Here is a 19,696-nt window from a genome sequence, read left to right as displayed (position 1 = left end):
ACCTGGTTCAACATAATGCCTGTGAGAGGGGTCTAGATGTCCCGGTGAACTACCATTTAAGTATGAGCAATATGCTGCAGCCACCAAAATGCCAACACAGCCCTAAGCTGCATCAATAGGAATATAGCATCAAAATCCCAGGAAGTGATAGCACTACTCTATACTGAATTAGTGATGCCACCTTGAAATACTGTATCTAGTTCTGGTCACCACGATACCAAAAAGATGCTGAGGTCCTACAAAGGCTGCAGAGAAGAGCAACAAAGATGATAAGAGCTCTGGAGGCTAACTTGTGAGATGAATGGCTAAGATAAGTAAGTACATTTAGCCTAATGCAAAATGGCTTAGGGAAGAAGTAACAGCAGTCTTCCAGTACTTGAAGACTGTCACAGGGAAGTATGGGTCAATTTATTCTCCCTAGTATCTGGGGGCATGACAAGAAGCAACAGGTGGAAGCTCACAAGAGGGGGATGCAATCTGGAAATAAGGACAAATTTCCTGAAAGTGAGAATAGTTAATCAATGGAACAGTTTGCCTCCCAGTTATGGATTCTAGACCAGAAGACCTCCAGGGTTGCTTTAAGTCCTATGAGTCTATATTTGTATGAAATCTCAGTAAAATACAAATTTTATTTCTCTTTTTTGCATTTGTCATGAATCAGTTCTAAATAAAGTTGTTTAATAGCTACTGTTCTATTATTTTAAGCAATGAAAATTGACTTGTTCTGGTTAGGAATACTTTTTAATTGAAAGCCATTCCTTCCTCCCTCCCTCCCACCCTTCTTTCTTTCTTCCCTTCAGAGGAAGGGAAGCCAGCTCTGAAGATGTAGGAATATTTGCTTAATCCTGAAGGAGCTCAGTTCCTGCCCGTCTGCCTGCCTCTCTGGCAGTTCTCTAATGTGGCATGTGGTCATGTGACTAGCTGCTTCCTCTGTATGACATCATTCTCTTTGCAGACATACCAGCGAAGAAAGGATGCTGTCAGGATCTTTAGAGCAGAACTAAATGATGTTGCATTGCGGGTAAGAGAAGACCATGCTCTGTTCCATTATTTTTTATAAGCTTTTCATGGACATCGTTCTGAAATCAACCATTGTCAAAGGACGGCTTTAAAAATACATCCTAATTATTACAGGCCTCTACAAATCAGAAGCCGGCAGGTGCAGAGGCTGTTTGATGTGTCTCCAGACATTCAGATGAGAAGTTTAAAAATAATGCTGTCAAATGGGGTCTTAAAGCTGACAAAGACAATCGTCAGTGATCTTTTTAGTACGCAGGAAGCTGTATTTTCATTCTGTCCAAACGGCTAGAGAGAAACAGTTGTGTTCAGATGCATGAACTGGCTCTTTGCAGAATATCGGAAAATATTTGTTTTAAAGGGAACATAACTAAATTTCTGGCATAATTCATGTGGAAATTCTGTTTCATTTGTTCTTGGGGAGCTTACTGGGGGGGGGGAATCTTCAGCTGAATGGCTTGCCTAAGGAAGTGTTAAATTGCCTATTTCATTATTTTTCCCTTGTAGTAGGTAAGATGTGTGTTCCGCAATCAGTTTATGTGAAAGAAAATACTTATCAAAATACTTGCAGATATTTTTACAATGTGTTGAAGAATGGGATAATACGTAATCTAGTATTTGGTAGAATGGATCAAAGAAAGAATCACTGCAAGAAAGTAGTAAGAGTTCTCAATTTCTGTACCATTCAAAATGCCATGGTGAAATCTATCTGCATAAAGAGAAAGTATTACTTGTAGTTCAGTTAAAAAGACAGGCAGTTATCTAATAATTCTGTCTATTTTGTTGAAACAGAATGTTCAGCTGGACACATCTGAGTGCTGATTTTTTCTACTGCAAGCAAAAAATGACTATGCTTTATTTCCTCTTCCAAAAACCTCTATGGTTTAAGATGTCAAGCAGAGTAAAATTCAAACAAATCATTTAAAAACCTTAAATCACAGATTTAAAAATAATTTTCATTTCTATTACCAAAAATGTTGCATTGTCTAATATTGGATAGCTGAAACAGATCATGCCAAATTCCTTTTTATAAAAAAGATTGTATTATCCTATGTAAGCCTAAGATTGCTCTCAATCATGATATTATCTGATATAGTTTCAATTTTCATTCACCTCCACACAAGGAACATTGCTGTTTTGCATATGCTGTACACCACATGGCACAGAAGATAATTTGAGTTAGTTGACAAACAAAAGTTGTATTTATTTTTAAGCACATACCTGAAACATTTAATATATTGTTTAAGAAAAAAACTACCATTTTTAAGGAATTCCACAATAACTCAGTCTGTAAAATTACATAATCATTAATCTATGTAACCACTCAGGAGTAACTATGCTTTAATAAATCCACAGAGGCATTAAACGAACATTAAAACAGCAGGAATAATAAAAGTAGTATTATCGTTATACTGGAAAAAAACCACTTTGATTTATTGTACCTCATACCATTTAATGAGTTTTCTGAACTTTCCTGTGGATTGATTTTCTATTTGGTGTTATGTTATTGTAATTTAAGCAAAATTTAAGAATGGAAAATTTACATAACTTTAAGGAAGGTTCAACTATTGTCTAAGTAAACAGTGTACTAGTTGCCTTTTAGAAAAAGTATCTTTGGGACAACCATGACCTGGATGACTGAGAATCTCCATAGACGTCTTTCTAATGCCATTGGTCAGGCACACGATTATCTCTTCAATCTTCTATTAGATATATTAGTCATTTTAGTAGTTTACCAAGGATTAGTCTGGATATTGTTATTTTTAATTAATTGGCTGTTGGAAAATTCTTGTCCTCATCTTTCAAGTTCTTATTGAGCCACTAAACCTGTATGTGAGGCATGCTTTATAGCAGTAGCCCCCAATCTTTTGGGCATCAGAAGATTGAGAAAAACCCTGAGAAAGCTTTTTCCACAGAAGGAACATGGCTTTGCGTGCTGCCTGCATCCTGTGGATGGGGTTTCACTTGATTGCGCAGCCCAGTTGCTGACATGCCGCAGCCTGGTGCCGGTCCATGGATTGGGCATTGAGAACCCCTACTTTATCATATTGCAAGTAATTTCTTCTTTGCAGGAAAGGGCGTGATGAGTATGATGGTGTAAGCATGATGTAAAAGAAATGCTAATGTCTTAATATTGAACATACAACCTTGCTCCTTTGTTTTTCATTGTCTAGGTTCTAATATGGTTAATGCAGGAAATATGAATGGTTCTGGAAATCTGATGGATTTTTTGGATGAACCTTTTCCTGATGTTGGCACTTATGAAGACTTTCATACCATTGATTGGTTAAGGGAGAAATCTCGGGATACAGACAGACATAGAAAGGTAAATAAAAGATAAACACTTGGCATATCTGTTTAAAGTGATTGCTTTTTAATTTTATTCCATTAATAGTTATAAGCATGAAATACAGGTGGTCCATGACTTAGAACAGTTCATTTAGTGACAACAGCACTGAAAAAAGTGACATGACCATTTTTCACACTTAAGACCACTGCAGCATTCCCATGATCAAAATTCAGATGCTTGGCAACTGACTCATAGTTATGACAGTTGCAGTGTCGCAGGGTCATGTGATCACCTTTTGTGACCTTCTGACAAGCAAAATCAATCGGTAAGCCAGATTCACTTATCATGTTACTAATTTAACAATTGCAGTAATTGACTTAACAAGTGTGGCAAGAAAGGTTGTAAAATGGGACAAAATTCACCTAACAAATCTTTCGCTTAGCAACAGAAAGTTTGGGCTTACTTATGGTCATACGTTGAGGAGTACCTATATAGCAATACAATGGAAAACTGATTTAAGGAACTGATAAGGTATGGAACATGTATTTCCAGCTTCACTTCTAGATGAGTTTGAATGGTCAACTTGGTCATTCTCATGAATAATGGTTTTTAGATTTCTGGCTTATTGATTCTTTGCCTTCTAAGTAAAAGCCTTAAAAGCAATTGAAATAAAGCCTTATCAAACATTAGTATAAGGAGTGTTAGAGATGACATGATAGATGTATTGTTAAGGAAATTAACATGCATAATCTTTTCTATACAGATAATGCTGTTACTAAATAAGGACAGAATTATTTGCAGCGATCATTAAATAACTGTATGGTGCAACAAGGAGTATAGATCAGAAATTAATGTAACAGAAACCAAGGTAGTTGTGAAGTGAACAAACACAATATATACGTAAATATTAAAAATAAAAAATAGGTGCAGTTCATTCAGAAAATATTCAGACCCCATTCACTTTTGTCAGTTTTGTTAGGCTGCAGCCCAATTCTACAGTTGTTGAAATTCATTTTTTCTCATTAATCTACATTCAGTACTCCATAATGACAAAGTGAAAACAGAATTTTAGAAATGTCTGTAAATTTATTAAAAAGAAAAAACTGAAACGTTGGCATAAGTATTCAGATCCTTCACTTAGTACTTTATTGAAGCATCTTTGGCAGCAATTACTTTGGGGGAATAATGTGACAAGCTTTGCATACCTGGATTGGGGAATTTTTTTGCCAATATTCCTCACAAATCCTCTCCAACTCAGTCAGATAGGATGGTGACTGAATGGACAGCCATTTTCAGGTCCCTCCAGAGATGTTCAATAGGGTTCAAGTCAGAGCTCTGGTTGGGCCACTCTAGGAAATTCACAGAATTGTCCCTAAGCCACTCCTATGTTGTCTTGGCTCTATGCTTAGGATCGTCGTCAGGTTGGAAAGTGAACCTTCAGTCCTGAGTGCTGTGAAACAGGTTTTCATTGAGGATATCCCTGTACTTTGTTCCATTCAGCTTTCCCTCAACCCTGACCAGTCTCTCAGTCCCTGCTGCTGAAAAACACCCCCACTGCCACCACTGGGATGGCATTGGGCAGGTAATGAGCAATCTCTGGTTTCCTTTAGACATAATGTTTAGAATTGAGACCAAACAGTTCAATCTTGATTTTATAAGACCAGAAAATCTTGTTCCTCACAGTCTGGTCTTTCAGGTTGTTGTTGTTGTTGTTGTTGTTGTTGTTGTTGTTGTTGTTGTTGTTATTATTATTATTATTATTATTATTATTATTATTGCAAACTCCAAGTGGGCTTTCAAGTGTTTTGCACTTAAAGAAAAAGTCTCAATCTTCTCCTTTTAAAAGTTGCAGATTTTCTTGAAGGTCTTCTTTCAGTTGTGTTGAGAGATTTATATTTAAACCATCATAATAAGAGTTGATGTCAGGTTTATATTCCAAAATTGCAGTTGACTCCTCTGCATTTTCAGTTAGTTGTGAAGATGCCTCAGTAGTTTGACAACTTTCTACATGTATTTGCATCTCTAAAGTAATTTGAGAAAAAAAATTATCATCCTTGGAGCACAGCTGATCTACAAACTGGTGAATTTTATTTACAAAATTTTCCAATACATCTCTAATAATTTGCTCCTCCATCTTGACTCACTCTTTGATCAAGGAGTAGCTTTTTTATAAGTCACTTAACAATTGCTAGCTGTTCAGGAATCATAAAAATCAGAAAGTTTTAGCCACCCATAGCAAAGCAGACCAAGCTACAAATTACTACAAATAATAAACTAAAGCCACAACATTCTGCCTTTATGTTTCTCTGTCAGCATTTTTTTTTTGGCTCCACACTTCCTTATTTTGGCTTGTCATAGTAGCCTCCTTCTGTGTTGTTTAACACTGAAAAAAACTCCCAAAATGGCTTAGGTAGCCGGCTATGACAAAAAAGAGCCTCTTTTAACTTAATAAAGATTAATAGTCCTTAAAGGTGCTTAAGAAATGAAAGGCGCTGTCAATTTCAAGTAAATTTCAAAGCTGTTGCTTCTTCCATGACAAACAGGCACACAAGCAATTTGTCTTTGGTGCATATAGTCTCAGTGTACATAAAAGAAAAGATACATTCATCATGAATCATAAGGTACAACTCTTATGATAGTCATAGGGTACAAATAAACAATCAAATCATACTAGGAAATAATCATTATAAATTGTAAAAATACAAGCAACAAAGTTACAGTCATAAGGGGAGGAGATGGGTGATAGGAACAATGAGAAGATTAATAGTAATAATAATGCAGACTTAGTAAATAGTTTGACAGTGTTGAGGGAATTATTTGTTTAGCAGAGTGTTGGCGTTCAGGAAAAACCTGTTCTTGTGTCTAGTTGTTTATGTCCAGGATTTGAAGGGTCTGTAAATATTTTCACAGCCCTCTTTTTTAATTTTTTTTTTAATAGACACAAACAAACAAGACACAACAAACACCATAAAAACATATTCCATTACAAATTATAAAAAGTGTGTCAATTGGTTACAAAGAACTTTCGTGCATCCCTTCCATAGTCATCACCTATAATCCATATCAAATTATATATTTTACATCAAATATATTTATTTATATTACTATCATCATACCTCATCCTTCATATGACTATAGTTGTTTTTACATCCCTTTAAAACAAATATTCCAAAATTCAAAGCAAAACCACATAATGGCATTCCATTGTCTATTTTCAATATCATCAAATAACGTTCTATTTTTATGAAACATTCTAAATAAAAATTAATTATGTTTGATAACAAAGTTTCTAAACCTCCTTTCTTAAACACTGTTTACAATTTATATCCAATTTCAATATTATAGGCTTTCATATATAACTAAGTTTCAAAACTTCCTTTCATGGTCACCATTTAAAATTTATACCAAATTTCCTCTTGTCAAACCGATATATATGTATATATTATATCATTATCAATTATTTATCTAACTATATCCATGATCAATCCAATTTCAGTATTATAGGATTTTATACATAACAAAATTTCTAAACTTCCTTTCATGGTCACCATTTAAAAAATTATACCAAATTTTCTCTTTTCAAACCAATTTTCTTGGTATTGTGTCATTGTCCAATTTATAAACACTGCACCACTAGTTGGAAAACAAAGCTTTGTTTTTCACTTCTCTCTCACTGCCAAAGAGACATCCAAAGGGCATCTGCCTAAACAACCCATCTTATCTCTTTGCAAGCTAAAACCTTTGAGGTGCAAGGTCAAAATGATCAAAGAAAAGAGAGAGAGAAATAGTTCTAGAACTCAGCCTCCAACCTCCAAGTGGCAGTGGCAGTTCTTTTCCCTGTGATGTTACTGCTCTCTTTATATTCCTTTTATATCCTCTTTATATTCCAAGCTTAAAAGAAACAAGGCTCTTAAATAGAACAAAAGAAAAAGAAAAAAACCCCATCCAAGCCAGTATTTTGAAAATAAAAAAAAGATTTAATCCATAGGTTTAAAAAAAAAGTAGTAGAAGAAAAGCCAATACTTTCACCTTAAAAAGTAGGAAATGTTTGCAAAACTTTCATCCATAGAAGACAATTTTTAAAAAAGGGGATAACACACTGTCCAAAATAGCTTAAATGTGCTGCTTCTTTTCTTTTCTTTACAAGTTTGATTTGGTTTTAATCATTTTTGGGCAATCTCTTTTGTAAAAATAAAATTTCCTCACCAGATGGACACACTTTCTCTTTCCACTTTCCTCCGGTTGCGGAGCTGTTCCGACTTCAGCAGCTTGGGGCTGCGCTTCTATCACCAGCTAGAAGAGATTCTCTTGGATCAATCAGGGACTTTGCAATGTCCCTTAGATCAGCAAGACGTACTCTTCCCTGTCACCGTCTCTTTGGGACGGTTTAGGTCCAGATGGACCACCCAGCGGTAAAAGTATCAGCGGCGATCTCGGAGCTCTGAGATCACACATCCATATCATCACATTATCAGCTCCTTTCCACAGCCCTCTTTTTGACTCATGCAATATACAGGTCCTCAATGGAAGGCAGGTTGGTACTAATTGTTTTTTCTGCAGTTCTAATTATCCTCTGTGTCTGCCTTGTTGGGTTGCAGAACCAAATCAGACAGTTATAGAGGTGCAGATGATAGACCCAATTCCTCTGTAGAACTGTATCAGCAGCTCCTTGGGCAGTTTGAGCTTTCTGAGTTGACACAGAAAGAACATTCTTTGTTGTGCTTTTTTTATGACGTTTTTGATGTTAGGTGTCCATTTTAGGACTTGAGATATGATAGAACCACTGTTTCCTCTAAGGTGCGCGGCTGCATGGCCGTGCACATGACAAGAAAACACCGCGCAGCAATTTCTAACTGCCGCGCAGTGATTTCTGTCACAGGCTCTGGAAGCTGAGGGGCATCAGAAAATCTAGAGTTAGCATGGGTGCGGGGACGACGGCAGGAGCTTACATGGCACAGCCGGTCTCCTAGGACCTCCTAGGTGCCGGCTGCGCCGCTCATTACTGTCAGTCGCCCCATGTTCAGCAAAGCAAACACGGGGAAGTCCTTTGCAGGCGGCTAGAACTGGCCGCCCGCAAAGGACCTCCCAGATTTGTTTTGATGAGCATGGAGCGACTAACGGTAGTTTGCACCGGCTGCGGCCTCTCAAACTAGTGTCAGTCGCCCTGTGTTCAGCAAAGCAAGCCCAGGGAGGTCCTTTGTGGGCGACCAATCCTAGCCGCTTGCGCCTGGCTCTGCGGCTGAAGTGAACCCCCAAATCCCCCGCCGCCACCAGAATATCTGCTGCCGCCTCCTCCTCCTCCAACAGCACTGCCGGATTTGCTGCCCAACACTGCAGCTGAGGTGAAGCCGCCAAAGGTCCTGCCAGCACCCCCGCCCGTGGCAGTGGTGCCTCCTCCTCCACGCGGAGCACCTGAGCTGGGGTAACCCGGAGCCCAGCTGAGGTGCTCTGAGCGGAGGGGGAGGCACCACCGCCACTGCTATGGGCGGGGGCGCCAGCGGGAGCTTTGGCAGCTTCACCTCAGCTGCAGCGCTGGGCAGCAAATGTGGTGGTGCTGTTGGAGGAGGAGGAGGAGGCAGCGGCAGCAGTTATTCTAGTGGCGGCGGGGGCTCGTTGGCATCTTCAGCGGCAGCCATGCCCCTTGTGAAAAAAACTGAAGATGGAGCAGATCCATGCAGATGACGTTGCCGCAACATGACTGGAGGAGGAATTCTGGGAGTTGAAGTCCACAAGTCTTAAAGCTGTCATTTTTGAAGACCCCTGGGTTTTTTTCCCTAAAGGGTTAAGGGTGCAAGAGTCTTGTAACTTGACAGCTTTAAGACTTGCATGTTTCAATGCCAGAGTTTCTGAGCCAACATGACTGGAGGAGGAATTCTGGGAGTTGAAGTCCACAAGTCTTAAAGCTGTCAGGTTTGAAGACCCCTGGTTTTTTTTTTTCTAAAGGGTTAGGGGTGCAAGTATCTTGTAACAACAGCTTTAAGACTTGCGTGCTTCAAATGCCAGACTTTCTGAGCCAACATTTTGGTTGCTAAGCAGGAGCGTTGTTAAGTGATACTGATATTATATAACACTTTTAATTAAGCGGGTACCTTGAATAAATATAACTTTGAATTTCAAATAATACTGATTTCGTTGTTGTCTTAGGTGACATCTGTGAAAAAAATTCAGATGCTCAGGCATGAAAATGTGCCGCTCAAACACTATACTTTTCTGCTCACACTGAAAAATAATTAGAGGGAACATTGGATAGAACCTAGAAATTTGAAACTCTCTACTGTTGATACTGTGTTGTCTAGGATTGTAAGAGGTGGTAGTATGGGAGGGTTTCTCCTAAAGTCTACCACCATTTCTACGGTTTTGAGTGTGTTCAATTCCAGATTGTTCCAGCCCCACCATGAGACTAGTTATTGAACCTCCTATCTGTATGTGGATTTATCATTGTCTCGAATGAGACCAATCACTGTTGTATCATCTGCAAACCAGTAGTCTAACAGATGAATCGTTTGAAATGCAGTCATTGGTATATAGAGAGAAGAGAAGTGGAGAGAGCACACAGCCTTGGGGGGGTGGGGGCTGTGCTAATTGTACAGGTATCTGATGGGATTCTGCTTAGCTTCATCTGCTGCTTTCTGTCTGTTAAGAAGCTTATGATCCACTTACAAGTGTGATCCAATACCACTAGCTGGTTTAGTTTAGTTAGAAGAATATCTGGAATGATTGTATTGAATGCTGAACTGAACTCTACAAAGAGGACCCTTGCATAAGTCTTTGGAGATTCAAGATGTTGTAGATGTAGTGCAGGGCCATATTAACAGCATCATCTGTTGATCTGTTTGCTCAGTATGCAAATTGCAGGGGGTCTAACAGTGGAGGCGTGATGGTTTTCAGGTAAGACAGCACTAGCCTTTCAAAGATTTCCATAACTGCAGATGTTAGAGCAACTGGTCTGTAGTCATTCAGTTCCTTGATGGAGGGCTTCTTTGACACTGGGATGATAGTAGAGCGCAGTGGTGGGTTGCAGGCGGTACGCCCCGGTACGGGCGTACCAGAGCCTGCCCGGAGCACCGGGTACCATTCCAGTACGGTGCTTTGGAGGGCCCACCCTCCCACCCAAGCTCCTTACCATGTTTTAAAGCTGTCGGCACTTCCACGCATGCGCATGGCACGTACAACACCGGTGCAACGTTCCACTGAGCAGCTGGAGCGTCGCGGAGGCTTGTGGAAGCATCGTTTGCAGCTACAATGCATGTGCGTGCCGTGCGCATGCATGTGGGTGATGCCAGGGTCATTCCAACCATACCGGTTGGAACGGAATCCGGAACCCACTACTGGTAGAGTGTTTGAAGCAATTGTAGAATCAGGCTGCAGCATAACAAAATTGACAAAAGTGAAGGGGGTCTGAATACTTTCTGAATGCACTGTATAGCTGCTCATAGTAGAATACTCACTAAAGAGAGGAAACTGCCTAGAGAAACTGTAGGAGATGAAATTCTGATAGAAAGGTAGGTTGGATGGTGTGCTGAAGGCAAAAAAAAAAAGCTTTGTATAAGAGAATCCTTTTGCCTACTTTGTTATTGAAAGGACAGCTGAGTGTCAAGAAAAATATAACAAATTGGATGCAGCGGGGATAGGTTACTTCAGCCTGAATGGTAAACAAGTAAAGATAATAATTTAATAATTTATAAACCTTTATGTCAACTGACTCTCGGTGATTCTGGTTTATTAACAACAATCAGAGAAATTACAATAAAACATAAAAATAAAGAAAAATGATGGCACGTATGTTGAAATGAAAAATTTCACTTTCCAATGCCAAGTGAAGATCAGGTCATAATATAATTACATTTAAAAAAATAAATGGAACCAAAACAGGATATACTGAGTAAGTTGGATATTCTCAAAATCAGAGAGGAGAAAAGTTTAAAAGATAAAAGATACACTGATGTGGTAGGAGTAAGGATAGTTTCAAGGGTAGAAAAGTACAAATACGTACATATAGTGAATCAATTATAAGCTAGTTTTAGCAATTTTATCTTTCCTTTTTCTTATCATATGCCTTTAATTTCTTTAAATTATTATTCATCATTCTTTTTAAGCAGTCTGCTTAAGAGTACTTAGAAAAGAGTGCTTGAAAAGAAGCATTATGATTTTTTTATGGATATCTGATATGGGATATTGTAAGACCATAAAAGGTCAAATTATCACATATAGTTTGTATAAAAACATCCAGCAATTGGCTAAGGTACCATTCTTGAAGTAGAAAGTTAAAGAACTATTGTTTGTAATCCCATTTATCTCTTGATGTCTTTTAAATATGAATTTACTAGGTTTCATGTTTATAGGACTTAATTTTTATTACAATAGACAAGATACTGAGAAAAGAGAAAGAACTCTAGTAAAATATTAGCAGTGAGAGTTACACAGGAAATACAATATTGACTCCAATAAAAATATGATTTCAGATTGATTAATCAACAAATTTTTAATTTTATTCTAAACTCTGCAGTTATAATTATTAGAAATATAGCAATAGCACTTAGGCTTATATACTGCCCCATAGTGCTTTACAGAATTGGCTAGGCAATTTACAATGTCATATTGCCCCCAACAGTGTGAGTCCTCATTTTACCAACCTTGGAAGGACAGAAGGCTTAGTCAACCTTATAGGTTTTATAAGGATAGATCATTTCCACCCAAAAGTCAATCTGACGTACATTGCAGGAAATGATTAATCTTAATTTAATTTGTTTTCTTCAATAAATTCTCACTATAATTAACTCTAGGTAATGGGAAAGATTCCTAGCCCTTATAGATTGCTTCAACGCTTTTATGAAATATGTTTTGTTCATAAAAGCAGGATACAAATAAATAGAATAATAATAATGATCATATCTCTTGCCTCATCTTCTCTACCAAATACTTTGCCATTTGACTTTATAGCTTACATATAGCTTACATGTTAGATTATTTTAATATATAGTGCTATATTTGATGAAATATCAACATTGCAACTTTTTCAATTAAATAATATATTTTTCCAGATTACAAATAAAAGCAAGGAGTCCATATGGGAATTCATCAAAAGTTTATTGGATGCTTGGTCAGGATGGGTTGTTATGCTACTTATAGGACTGCTGGCAGGTAATTTTATATTTACTTATTAAAAGTTGTGCGTTGTAGAGACAGTTGTTTATGTTGGGTATATAAATGTGATATCTTCCATTTCAGGGCTAAATACTATTTTTTGGGGGGGATAGAAATGCTAAATATTTATGCAGAATATTGACAATAACAGCCCAAAGAAATAATAATATTTATAATTTGAAATATGGAATAACAATTGTGATATAGAATTTTAATTTTTTTAGTCTCAAATAGATCTATTACTAGTGAAAATAACAACAACAGTTTTCTGGTTAATTGATAACAATTTGCAAAACCTTATGTTTATTTATTAAATTTATATAGTTGCCCATATATACACATACACATGCATACACACACACACGCGTTCCACCGTTAAGAGCAGTTGATAACATTCTGAGAAATCATTAGAATTGTGGTACTAAAACGCATTCATAATATTGTGATTAATAATGCTAATAACAAAATGATTTTTAATTATTTGTTATTTATCATTAAGAATATATTAACTACAAATAATATCTCTGGACTTTAACTAGTGCTTTTTTCCTTGCTATGAATAAACAACAAATGTTCTTCTAGTGTTTGGCTGAAATATGTAATTGGAGCCATGCATAATTCATGAAGCAATATGACATTTATTCAGGCAAGCTCTTATAAAGCAGTCACTAATTACTATTTCAATTTTTCCTTGTTATGAGTTACCACTTGATGTCACTGTTGTACTATGTTATTTTAAAAAGTGCCAACTATTTGGAACGGAAACACAACAATATTACAATGTCAAAATGGAAAGCATAAAAAGTTCATGTATTATAATACAATATAAGCCAGTTGTAAATATTTAATGCTACAAGTTAATGATGTTTTTACCATAAATATATAAAAATAAATATTGAAATAATATATAAAAATGGTTTTTTGAGTGACGTGGTGGCCTAGTGGTGAAGAGGCTGACTTCCCACTTGGAAGATGGAGAGTTCAATCCTAGGCAATATCAGATGTTTCTCTCTTAGGGTGCAAAGAAAAAAATATGTGCTGAGAATTCCTCATGGCGTCAGGAAGGGCATCTGGCCAGTAAATGCTCTGCTCCATCCAGTCACCCCAACTCTATCCCAAATTAAGGAATTACAGGGTTGTAATAAGAAAACTGTTGTTTATGGTATTTTTTAATTGAATCAGTGTCTACTTTTAGGTCAGTAGTCATGCACACTGCCTACTTCTTCAACTAGTGGTCTTAACCTATTGTGAACTTTGGTCAATAATCCCAAACCCAAGTTTTCACCTTATCAATTTCAGCTGCTCATGGAATGATCTAGATAAGAATGTATTTTCTTGTTTTTAAAACTTATTTAGACTAATAATTGTTTATGTTGTTTACAAGTTCTTAGAAGTGAGTCAAGAAAAGCAATTCGTATTTTAAGAGAAACACTACATTGCATAAAAAAGCTTATAGAAAGATACAAGGAAACAATTCTCATCTTCTGTTTGGCAAGTTTCATTCACTCACTCACTATTGTAGGTGCTAACATGTGTAATAAATGCTCTTGAAAACACCCTATAGCAGTGTTTTTCAACCACTGTGCCACGGCACACTAGTGTGCCGTGACATAGTGTAAGGTGTGCCGTGGGAAAATTACTTTATATATAGTCAATATAGGCACAGAGTTAATTTTTTTTAACATTTTCTAATGGTGGTGTGCCTCGTGATTTTTTTCATGAAAAAAGTGTGCCTTTGCACAAAAAAGGTTGAAAAACACTGCCCTATAGCTATGAGGTGGACAGTTTTCCCTAGTGGTGGAGGCAGCATCCAGACTGGGTTAACCTTCATCCACTCATCGCGAGGACTGGGTCTGATAACGTTGTTAAACCACGTCCCTGTTGCTAGGTAGATCCAGCTTTAGACTCAGTCCCTCGATGGGGGCGGCTATGTCATCGCTTTCTCTGGTCTTAAAAGAGCATTGGATGTGGATTGAAAAGCGTTGGAGGTTAAATTAAGGCGTTAGTGAGTAAATACTAGGGAGTGCCAGACAGTGACCCCAGTATCAAAGCCCCTCGTGGGGCAGTGATTTTGGAGGGGTCTGAGCCTGTAAACCCAGTCAGAGTGCGTAGGCTGTCGCTAGGGCTAGAGCGACTCAAACGACAATAAACGGCTCCCTGCGGTTTGAAACAGCCCGCTGACTGTCAGCTTCGGCTTCCCTCTCTAAACGCCTATCTTCGGCAGCCAGAAGAGACTATTTGGCTCCCTGCTGGGAATACGCTCCGCTGCTCATGTCAAAAGTTGAGCAGCGAACTGTGGCAGCCCGTGACTATATAAATATAGTCTGCCGCGGAGCGAAACAGAGGGAGTTCTGTGAGGAAAACTGAAAGTGTAAGAGTTGCGTTGGAGTGCCGCTAGCGTGACTGAGCCATAGGGCGAATTTAACTTTATTGTTTAGTGCGCGCGCTTCATGGCAATTAAACAAGGCGTGAATTGCCATTTTGAATGCCTGTCAGTTGCTGTCAGTTGGCAACATGGAGGCTGTGCTTAGTGCAGAAAACTCCATACCGGCTCTCCTGAGTTGCCTGGGGAGGCTCAAGTATCTCACACACCTGAAGCAGCGTCAGTGCCTCATTCCTCCCCCCAGCCCTCTACTTCTGATGGCAGGGAAGCAGCCAGGGCTAGCAAAAAGACAGCACAAACCTCAGTTATGGAGAAAAAAATTCAAAAAGTCTTCCAAGCCCAGTTCACGCTATGAGAAACAGAAGGACAATGCCTTAGAGAGAATTCATAAGAAGGCAGCCAGTAAAAAGGCTTCTTCTTCTACTCTGCCATCTGATCAGACACCTCCAGCTCAGAGCCAACTCACACTGATGCTGTCCCCAGGAGGCAGGCAAAATAGAGAGCCTCCTGCTAATCCAATATACCCCATTGATGTCTCAAATATTTGAGGTCTACCTCAGGGCCCCAAGCCCCTCTACCTGTTAGAGATGACATACTTCCACCAGCTGTCCAAAGGATGGATGCAGCTATTATGGGACAGACACATCCTATGTATTTGCCTAACTTTCAAGATATTATTGCCAGTGCCATCTCACAGGGCATCACAGCAGGGTTGCAGCAAAGGGATGCTGCAAAAGCAGGCCACTGTTCCTGCAGCAATACTACCAGCTCCTGCTCCAATGGCGCCCTCTGCAGGGCAGGTGACATCTGATCAGGAAGAACAGGATGACTCCTCTGAATCAGAGGAGGGCGTACTTAAGGAGGCTGAGTTTTCCTAACTTGTTATTTTGGTAACTGTGGGGTGACTTAATATGGAGTTACAACTCATATTCAAGAGACATTTCTGCAAGAGCCTGTTCAAACTCATTTCTCAGCATCTATCATTTGGATCTTTCTTTAACAACTATTTCTCACCCTGTTAGGCACATTGGCTGGAGTTATAGATTTAGCAGTGGATTGGATGACTGATTTGAAAGAAGGAGTCTGTTTAGAAGCTTTTTGGTATAGTCATGAGCAGTGTTGCTGGACATCCAATGAAACTACTTTTGAAGACCGGGACAAATGTCCTCAGTGGCAAAAGTGGTCTGAACTTTTAGTTAACGAATCTGAGGTATGGTTATAGTTTTGCTGTAATTTATTACTAATTGTTTAATGTTTTAACATGGCACTGTCATGAAAACATTTACAGTAAACTGAAAAATGCTCTGTGTGTAATTATCTAGACTACAGAAATTTGGACCATTCTTAGATGGTAGCAAAGAAGTACAATAATCCTCTAGTATTGTAATAATCTAAAATTTTTGCAGCATATAGCTCTATTTCCTCTCAGTTAGACAGAAAATAAAAATTATGCCATTGATCTCCCTCCCTCCCCCCCCCCTCTCTCTCTCTATCTCTATGTATGTATGTATGTGTGTATGTGTATGCGTGTGTGTATGTATGTATGTATGTGTATGTATATGTATGTATGTATGTATGTGTATATATATATATATGTAGCTCAATGGTTAACACATCTGCCTTAGAGGCAATAGAGCACAGGTTCGATTCCCAGTAAGGGTGTGGCTAGCTGATGAGAGCTAAATAGCTTGAAATAGATCTATACTAGTCTCCCTTTATTTATTTATCAGCATAAAATATAACACATATATATATATATATATATCTGATCCGTTATCAGCTAAGCCAGGGAGAAAGGTATATATTTAAAGGCTGATAACGGATCCGAGCCTGTAGCCTAATGGCTAACACATCTGCCTAATATGTAATATAGCCCAGGTTCGAATCCCAGTAAGGGTATGGCTAGCTGATGAGAGCTAAATAGCTTGAAATAGATCTATACTAGTCTCCCTTTATTTATTTATCAGCACAAATAAAACACAAATATAACAAAGGCAACAGTAAAAATATTGGGTTTCTGTCGTGATGGACTCTTGTGATGAGCCGATTGACAGAGAATGGAAGCAGTTAGCTTCCTCCAATAATTGGGGCATACCAGGGGTTGTGACTTTAAATATGTATGTATGTATGTATGTGTGTGTGTGTATGTGTGTGTGTATATATATATATATATATATATATATATATATATATATATATATATATATATATATATATATATATCTTTGTTCATTTTATGTCTGTTTTTTAATCTTACAGTGGTTTGTTCAAATAGTTAGTTGCTTCAATGTTAAGTAATGTTGGTTTGTAAGGTGACAGCATGTATATTTACATAAATTTAATTTACCATTATGTCATCACTGTCTCAGCATAGCAGTAAGTCCAAAATATTGCTTATATGGCTTAATTTATATGTGACAAACTGAGAAAAATATTCATTGCCTGCATCCCCATATATTTATTTATCAAGGAAAGAATTTGTGTTGAATCAGTCATTCTGTTATGGACTGTAATTTTCAAACAAAGTCCATCCCGTGAAGGAATAAAGATTATTGTCATCCCTGTCTCTTATTTGAAAATATGCTACAACAGTTGTAGCAATAAGAATTACTCAGGGAATCAAAGCATCAAAATAGATGCCATTCATTTCAGATCTGCCTGGCACAACTTGGAGGGCCTCACAGGCATCCTGCCATAAAAAGAAGAAGGGGGAAGGATGAAAGAGGGAAAGATGAAAGGGCAATAAAGGGATAGGAAATCGGGAGGGGGGATGACAGGGGATAAGGACCAGAGCAGCCGGATCCTGTTTGCACCAGCATCCCACAACCAGGTATCCTAAGGAATATACAAATTATCCCCAAACATCTCAAAATACTCAAAACATCTTGGCGAGCTCCTGTTGGTTGGAAATGGACTGGTTACAAGGGGAGGGATGGCCTGGGGGCAAACCTATTCCTTATTTTTATATCCAGCAAGCATGGTAGTGTCAGAGCTCGCTTCACTTTACTGCAACTACCACTCTTAGTAAAACAATCATTTGCTTTAACCAAATGGAGTCGAAGCCATTTCTTTCCTAAGAGATCAGATTAGGACAGTTCATCTAGGTCTTAGGCTTGAATAAGTAAAGCCAGATGTCAAAATTAGCAGAAGAATCTCCAGTCATTCATCATTCTGTGCAATAGGTGAGAATATAAGCAGTGGTGGGATTCAACCCACTTAACAACTGGTTCACCAAAAATGTGAGTGTGCGCACATGCGCGTGTGCATGGCTTCTCTGCATGCATGGCGTCTGCCATGTGGCAAGGGTCGACTGAGCAGCCTTTCGAGGCCTGCTCCGCTCCATCTCTGCACTCTGGGGCAGCCGCTGCTTCTCTCCACTGCTGCTCTTGCTGGATCACCACTGTATTCTAAGTCTCATTCGGAAAATGTATAGCATAGAGAAGCAGCATCCATGTTGAATGCTGCTTCTCTGTACTGTGCGTTTTCTGGATGGAATTGCACAAGAGATGCTCTCTCTCCCAGCAAGAGCAGCAGCAGAGAGAAGCAGCCACTGACCCGGAGACCACATGGAGCGTCTCTGCAAGTGACCGAGCCTCGGCAAGGACAACTGCAAGATCTCTGCTGCAGCGCTTTAGGTAAGCAGAACACATACGTAGTTTGAAGCCAGAGGGGGGTGGTGACATGCGGGTGGAGGCCTGGGGCAAGGCTGGAGCTGGGGAATGATACATTCCCTGACCTGGCTGAGGAGAGCAGCAAGTAGGCGGCAGCTCTGGGACAAGGCAGGAGGTGGGGAATGCCGTGTCACTGGGCCCCAACAAAAAGCGAAAGATAAGCAGGTGGCATGCTTTCCTTTGGTGAGCACAACAGGCGAAGTGCAGAAGTGAGGTGCAGAGGCTAGCTGGACTGCGTGACGAAGGGAAGATAATATATAGGGCAGGGTGGAGCAGGCGGGGTGGGATGGCGTGGCTAGTCAGTGTTTGATTTTACCAGTTCTCCGAACTGTGCAAGATTATAACACCGGTTCGCCCGAACCGGTCCAAACTGGCTGGATCCCACCCCTGAGTATAAGTGGGAAACATACATTTGTTACAATAACAATTTTTTATTATTTACCAGACTTTAAAAAATTCAAAAAAAACTATGCCTGTGAAATGCCATTCTTTTCACCTCAAAGCATCTTATTAAAGCTCCAAAAAGCATTATAAATATTCAGCAATGGATTGTATTTATTTAAAATAGTTCACCAGTCTACTATTTTTCAGCCTTAATCCCCCCACCTTTGTGTATAGACTGTAACTTTTGCTAACTTTACTAAGACAGATAGTTTACAAAAGCAAACAAAACTGATTTGAAATGAAGGAGCTTTAATGGGAAATACTGCCGTTTTCAGTCGCAATTCATTTAAAATGGCTTTAATTTGATCTGCCCTCTTAATTTATGGCTATAGTACCTCTGCAATAATTTAGGCCTCAGTGGTCAATATTCACATTATGTTTCCTTGTATGTTTTGAAATAATAATTGCAATTTCCATAAATTGCTTTTTTGAGGTCCCATGTTGGAAGACATGCAGTTCCAAATTGTAGGTGTTTATTTGGGAGTAAGTTCTATGACATTAAAAAAACTTGTTTTGGGGTAAATACTGCACAACTCATGACCTGCTGGGTCATCTTTCTTCCACATATAATGTAGGCTGGTACTGCTTCCCCTCACCTCACAACCTTCGTAGTGAAGCCTCCTCTTCCTCCTCCTCAGCTGACCATGGATCTGCCTGCCACTTTATTGGAGTGGGGGAGAATAAAGGGAGCTGAAGATTGCAAGAAAAACTACATGATTACCAAGGGTGGGTTCTGGTAGTCACTCT

The 19,696-nt window shown here is 38.8% G+C and overlaps 1 protein-coding gene across 1 annotated transcript in view; it reads left to right on the top strand.

Moving 5' to 3' along the window:
- The first annotated feature begins 3,199 nt into the window (after positions 1-3,199).
- CLCN4 (chloride voltage-gated channel 4) overlaps positions 3,200-19,696 on the top strand; it is a 35,835-nt gene continuing 19,338 nt past the window's right edge. Inside the window, exons 1-3 of the mRNA XM_032226655.1 lie at positions 3,200-3,343; positions 12,349-12,448; positions 15,857-16,044. Coding sequence (XP_032082546.1) covers positions 3,200-3,343; positions 12,349-12,448; positions 15,857-16,044 — 432 coding nt within the window. The remainder of the gene's footprint in view (positions 3,344-12,348; positions 12,449-15,856; positions 16,045-19,696) is intronic.

This window comes from Thamnophis elegans, chromosome 11 (genome assembly GCF_009769535.1).
Source record: "Thamnophis elegans isolate rThaEle1 chromosome 11, rThaEle1.pri, whole genome shotgun sequence".
Classification (NCBI taxonomy): domain Eukaryota; kingdom Metazoa; phylum Chordata; class Lepidosauria; order Squamata; family Colubridae; genus Thamnophis; species Thamnophis elegans.
The sequence above is the reverse complement of the archived record's forward strand: the minus strand, read 5'-3'. Positions and strand labels throughout refer to the sequence as shown.